The 6,408-nt window shown below is 39.7% G+C and overlaps 1 protein-coding gene and 1 long non-coding RNA gene across 3 annotated transcripts in view; one reads left to right on the top strand and one right to left on the bottom strand.

Annotated features, from left to right (window-relative positions):
- Positions 1-5,039: 5,039 nt before the first annotated feature.
- LOC132390777 (uncharacterized) lies at positions 5,040-5,562 on the bottom strand. The gene is made up of 2 exons (XR_009511007.1): positions 5,398-5,562; positions 5,040-5,286 (listed from the first exon to the last, which is right to left on the bottom strand). It is a non-coding gene; the product is annotated as an uncharacterized LOC132390777 (long non-coding RNA).
- Positions 5,563-5,907: 345 nt separating this feature from the next.
- The window catches only part of LOC132391440 (sestrin-3-like), a 120,478-nt gene continuing 119,977 nt past the window's right edge, over positions 5,908-6,408 (top strand). For both annotated transcript variants that reach the window (XM_059964639.1, XM_059964638.1), the window contains exon 1: positions 5,908-6,209. In XM_059964639.1, the coding sequence (XP_059820622.1) occupies positions 6,105-6,209 (105 nt within the window). In that variant the 5' untranslated portion in view covers positions 5,908-6,104. The remainder of the gene's footprint in view (positions 6,210-6,408) is intronic.

The raw sequence follows: 6,408 nt of genomic DNA, 5'->3' as shown, positions 1-6,408 counted from the left end.
AAATGCCATTCAAACTGATTTTGTGGAATGACTTGAACAGCTGAACTAGTGTTTAATTCCATTTTTATTAATTTGCCGTTCACTTCTGGCTAACATATATTGCTTGTTCCTTGTTAGTTTTCACACTGTAAACAAGGCTGCGCAGTCCGATGTCACTCTCACCACTATCAGATTTTTCATCAACAGCATGCAGATTAGTGCTCTTTTTAAAACTGGACCTTGACTTTTTAGGCTTTTTTCTCCTCCCTGCCTGACACGCTCTTTGTATTTGTCCTACTTAGTTGCATTTTCTGCAAGTTTCACTTTTGAATCTGTATTTGTTTGGTGAATGTGAGCCCCTGCCACAACGGTAACACAATTTGTTCAGCCAGGCTGCTTTCTGTTTAAACTTTGCAATTTTGTTCGTGCTCACTTTCATTCCTGACTGCAATTCAATTGCATTTCATCTGCGGTTTCTATTTGAAGCAGTGATTTCAATTGTTCTTTCAAATGTAAGTTGTGCTTAAGTTAGGAGCCATTTTTGAATGCTTTCTTTTAAGATTCAACAAACTAAACAATATCTCAGTGCATCATTAAGACCATGCTCAGACAATCTCTTCAATTCAGCATCATACACGGAAATGGTCTCTCCTTTTTTGATTCTGCTAACAAAACCTGCAGCATTCTGCAATCAACAATGGCTTTGGTGTTCCTGCATCACTTTTACAATATCAGCATTGCTCTTATCAGCTGGTTTGGCTGGAGCAATCAAACTTTGGAGCAAACCATATGCCTTTAAACCCGATGAACTCAGCAAATCTGGTACTTGTTTCTCATTGGCTATTTCATTTGTTTCAACATACTGCTCATTTAGCTCAGTATACATGAGCCATTTACCCACTGAGCAATCAAATGCATCAATCTTTCCGAGGTAGCCAGCCATTTCTAGTTTTTAATGATTATTATTACTCACTCTTTCTGAACCTGTGAATTCTTTCATTTTCTGACGTCACTTAAAAAAAAAACTTGACTGTGCCTTCCCTTCCAAAGAACGTGTTGTGTTTATTTTTTTAACTCAATGGAGTCTGTATGCGCTGGGCTTTTAAAAAATTAATCTGTTCCTCACTGTGTTATTTTTTATTTGGAATGTCTTGCTGCACTTTAGCAGGTCAGTATGTAACTTGTGTTTGTTTTAAAAAATACCAATGTTATGCTTTGTAACTTCAAAACATTGAACTAATTCAAAGGAAGACGTGTGAGTCTGAAATGCAGGTCTAACTTGGTGTTTACTTTAAGTGAGGTGTACACTAATCACGTGTTAGTGTGATGACATGTGAAATTTATGTATTTATACATTTAACCCATAATGAATTATTTAAATGAACAGAAAAGCTTAATCAACCAATATATTTACAAGATTATCAAGTACTACTGAAATATTAAATACATAACAGAGAGATTTTCTTATGGATAGGATTTGGGAGAATTTGGAAATCTATGGCCTAATTAGGGAGAGCAGCATGGGTTTGTCCAGGACAAGTCATGTCTTACTAATTTGGCTGAGTTATTGACAAGGTGACTGATGAAGGCAAAGCTGTGGTTGTTGCCTACATGGATTTCAGTAAGACATTTGACAAGGAACCTCCTGGGAGGTTCATCCAGAAGATTAAGATGCATGGGATTGGCTATTTGTATTCAGACTTGGCTTGCCTTTAGATGACAGAGAGGGACTTGTTTGAGCTAGGGGTCTGTAATTAGTGGTGTTCTGCAGGGATCTGTACTGGGATCTTTGCTGCTTGTGATGAATTCAAATGACCTTGATGAAAAATGTAGATGGGTTGGTTCGTTAGTTTTCCAATGATGTGAGGAGTGCTGGTGTTGTGGAAGTCTGGATAGTGAATATAGAGCAGTTGCAGAGAAATGGCAGATGGAGTTTAACCCGGCCAAATGTGAAGTGTTGCACTTTAATAGGTCAAATGCACTGTTAAGACCAACAGCCTCAATAGTGTTGATGAGTAGAGAGATCTTGGGGTCCAAGTTCATAGCTCCTTAAAATTGGCTACACAGATTGATCAGGTGATTAAGAAGGCTTGCCTTTATTTTCGAGACACCAAGTTCAAAACTCAAGAAGTTGTATTGCAGCTTTATAAAACTAGTTAAGCCGTATCTGGAGTATTGCATACAGTTCTGGTCTCCCCATCAGAGGAAGGATGATGAGACTTTTGAGAAGGTGCTCCCAAGATTAGAGAACATATGCTGTAATGATTGGACAAACTGGTTTCTCTGGAGTGGCTGAGGCTGAGGGAGATCTGATAAAGGTTTATAAAATTATGAGAGGCATAGATGAAGTAGACAGACAGCATCTTTTATCAAGGATTGAAATGTTTCATAATACAGGGCATGCATTTCAGGTGAGGGGGATCATTTCAAAGAAGATGTGAGGGGGTAAGTTTTTTTTACACAGAGCGGTGGGATGGAATGCAGTGCTAGGGTGGTGGTACAGGCAAGTAGTTTAGGGACTTTACAGATAGGTGCATGAATGGGAGGACAATGGAAGAACATGGGCACTGCGTAGGCAGAATAGATTAGTTCCGTTAGCCTTTAAATTGGTTCAGCATAACACTGTAGGCAGAATGGCTTATTCCATTGCTATGTCCTACATTCTAAGACCGTAGGAATCTGATACGTTTATAAAAGTTTATAAAATTATGAGGGGCATAGATACGGTAGATATTCAGAGTCTTTTTCCCACTACAGGGGAACCTATACATAGAAGGCAAAGATTTATGGTGAAAGAGCGGAAGTTCAAAGGAGATCTGAGGGATAGTGGTGCTTATCTGACGCAAGTTGCTAAGGGAGATAGTAGAGACAGATGTAACTATAAAGGCTAAAAATTATTTGCATTGGAAAGGCATGGGAGGATTGGGTCTAATGTAAGCAAATGAGATTAAAGACAGGCATCATGGACAAGGTAGACTGTATAATGCTATGATTCTATAACACCAGTGTAGTGAGCCAAATCTCAAATAACATTAAGTCAGGGTAAAGGAAGGAGGTAGAGAGCCCAGAGGGATTTTGCCATGACTACAACCTTTCCCTCAATGTCAGTCAAACAAAAAAAGCTGGTCATTGATTTCAAGAAGGGGCAGAGCAATGGTGCTGAGGTAAGGATGGCAAATAACTTTAAGTTTCTAAGTGTAAACATCACCAGTAGTTTTTCCTGGTCCAATCACTATGTCCAAGGAAGCTCATCTGTCTCTACTTCCTCAGAAAGTTAAGGAAATTTGGCATGTCCCTGTTGATGCTCACCAAATTTTACAGATGCACCGTAAAGAGCAGTTTATCCAGATGCATCCCAGCTTGGTACGGCATCTGCTCTGCCCAAGACAGCGAGAAACTGCAGAGTTATGGGCAAAAAAACTAACCTCTTCTCCATGAATCTGTCTACACTTCTCACTGTCTAAAAAAACAGAGGTTAACGTCATCGAAGAGCACTCCCAGCCCAGACATGCCTTTTTCAGTCTCCTCCCATTGTGCAGAAGATGTAAAAGCCCAAAAGCATGTCCCAAACTCGAGGGCAGCTTCTATTCCAATGTTATGCGACTATTGTGTAGGCCTCTTGCATGATATGTTGGACCCATGTCTACTTTTTCATGGCCTTATTGTCTACCTGTACTGCACTTTCTCTGTAACAGTATAGTCTACCTTCTGTTATTCTTTTCCCTTGATGTAAGGTGATCTGCATGGATGGCATAGCACTACATTGGTACGTACAGCAGTAAAAAACCAATGACCAGTTCCTCGGCTAGGACCATTCAAAATGGAGGAGCAACTCTGGGATCCTTGACTCCATGTGATTTGAGCACAGACTTCTCAGAATCAGAATCAGGTTTATTATCACCGGCATGTATCGTGAAATTTGTTAACTTAGCAGCAGCAGTTCAATGTAATACGTAATATAGAAGAAAAAAACAAGTAAATAAATTACAGTATACATATATTGAATAGATTAAAAGTCGTGCAAAAAACAGAATATATATTTAAAAAGTGAGGTAGTGTTCAAGGGTTCAATGTCCATTTAGGAAACAGATGGAAGAGGGGAAGAAGCTGTTCCTGAATCGCTGAGTGTGTTGGTGGAAGGAGTTCATCACTCTCAAACTCTGCCTCAAAACCAGATTGGAAGCAAGTTGTCCTTACCCCCATGACAAGATCCATTACTCCCAATGGATCGTGGAAATATCTTGTAATTGGAAATTGGCCTGCTGATCCCATTTATTTTAAGATCAATCAAAATGTTTGGTATCTTGCCCAGACTATTTAATTGTTGTTTAAACATGGTTAAAGTCTAAGACATGTTTCGAAACATTACACCTGCTTTCACAAAAAAAAATGTGCCCTGGGAAAAATACTTTTCTTGCATTCTGCATAAACATAGACCGACACACTAATAATGATAGGTGGATTTAAAACTCAGCATTCGGCCAGCAGTCCGAGGTGTTGGGACAACTGTGCAACCAAATCTCTGTTTTAGTTGCATTTGGGTGTTCTGGATCCACAAGGCGGAGCCAGCCTGTCTAACTTTGAAAGCAAATGCTGGGTCTGCTCCTTGACAGCTGATTGTTGTCAGCTTGGATAGAGACTTCTCGCCCCTCCGACTACGCCTCCGATTGGATATTCGGGCGTTTGTGCTGACATCACTCTGTTGCTGGGTGGAAAACTGCTGGGGCAAAACTTGTTTGTTTTGCGGAGATTTCCCTAATTTAACAATTGAATAAAAACTTTATGTGGCACACTTAAGCATCTGCTGTGTGCGCATATAAAAAGAGGAACTCCTTTAAGATATAGCAAACTCCAATTAACGAACTACAATAAATACTGTGGTGCTGTAACCGATTTCCACGACCTTCGATAGTGTAGTAGTATATTATAATTTGCCGATTAGAGTATTGTACGCACATTGGTTGCACAATTACAATGTGATTGCACGAAGAAGTGCAGTCAGTTGTTTTCGAACACGATGAGTTTGTTTTCAGTTTAACAAAAATCGTTAAACCAAGGTGTAACTCTCTGCCCTTTGCTTTATCAAACATTTTGCCCTGACAGTCGGCCGGAGCGGTTATCAGGGCTGTGACGTCTCAGTCGGATCGGGCACTCGGTGCTTGGAACACGCCACCAGCTGAGCGAAGGAATTGACCACAGTGGGATACCGCTTGCAAAAGTAGTACATTTTACATTTAATAGTCATTTATGATCAATTTAGTTGAATGGACAAATGTATTCAAAAGCCATGTACAGCTGCCGATCATCCTGAAGAAAAACAAAAAGAAACTTAGAGTCTATTTTAAAAGTTGGAGGAAATGCAACCTCCCCCCCCCCCCGAGTGTTTCGCTATAAAACACATGAATTTAACATTTTTACCTACTGCACCAGTTGTAGTCAATCAGCAGATCTTCACATATCACAAACACATCAAACAATCCGACATCAGATAATTGACAAAGGTAATTTTCCCCGTTGTCTTATTTTTGGGCAAAAAATACATGTTTTACTATTTCACTACAAAACAACTAAGTGATTGGACCAAAGTTGTGAATGGGAGAAAGCGGTTGGTTAATGAAAGGGGCTGCGTAACTGGCTCTATGTTAATAAGGATCATTACATCGAACGACGATTGGTCGAAGGGTGGGCGTTGATTTACAATCTAAAAGGATATTGGTTTAAACTGCGTAAATTTATTGGTTAAGGATTGTGTACGATGATTGGCTAGATGAACGGCAATTGGCTATAATGATTGGTAGAGAAGATGTTAACTGAGGCGATATTGAGCAATGACAGGTCAGTGGGCTGGCAGCTGGTAACGGTCTAATGTAATGATTGGTCAAGAGGTAGGCAATTTGGTTACTGTGACGAAATTGCTACATTAACCTCATTAGAAACAGGCGACTGATAAGAGTTGAGGATGGATTAGTTGATGTAGTTATTTCGTTGCGGTTGAGGAAGATCGGCAAGTGTGGTATTGTGGTCATTACATGAAAGGAACTGAGTAGGTGCTAATTTTTCCATTGACTCGGGCGCACATGGAACACTCATTACACCGACCGTGACCCTCCGAACCCCGTGTGACAATGTTCATATCTACAACTTGCAAAGAAAACGGGAATGCCATGAATTCGAAAAAGCTTTCCACTAATTACATGATCTGCACCAATTGCCAGAAAGTTCTTCGCAAGGTAACTTTAGTGCAGCTGGCACGTTTTAAAGAAAAATAGAATTTTGTTTTTGGGGTACAGTATATTGCTTGGGAAAAGGGGAGCTTGTTATTACCGTGTTTTGTGTGTTTTTGATAATGATAATAATTTTGCTTTTCCTTTTAAAGAAAACATTTACCTTGGGCACTTTGGTATTAACAGTATGATTTAAATATGTAAA

The sequence above is a fragment of the Hypanus sabinus genome, chromosome 3 (assembly GCF_030144855.1).
Source record: "Hypanus sabinus isolate sHypSab1 chromosome 3, sHypSab1.hap1, whole genome shotgun sequence".
Classification (NCBI taxonomy): Eukaryota; Metazoa; Chordata; class Chondrichthyes; order Myliobatiformes; family Dasyatidae; genus Hypanus; species Hypanus sabinus.
Note: the sequence above shows the minus strand (reverse complement) of the source record. Positions and strands in the feature narration are given on the sequence as shown.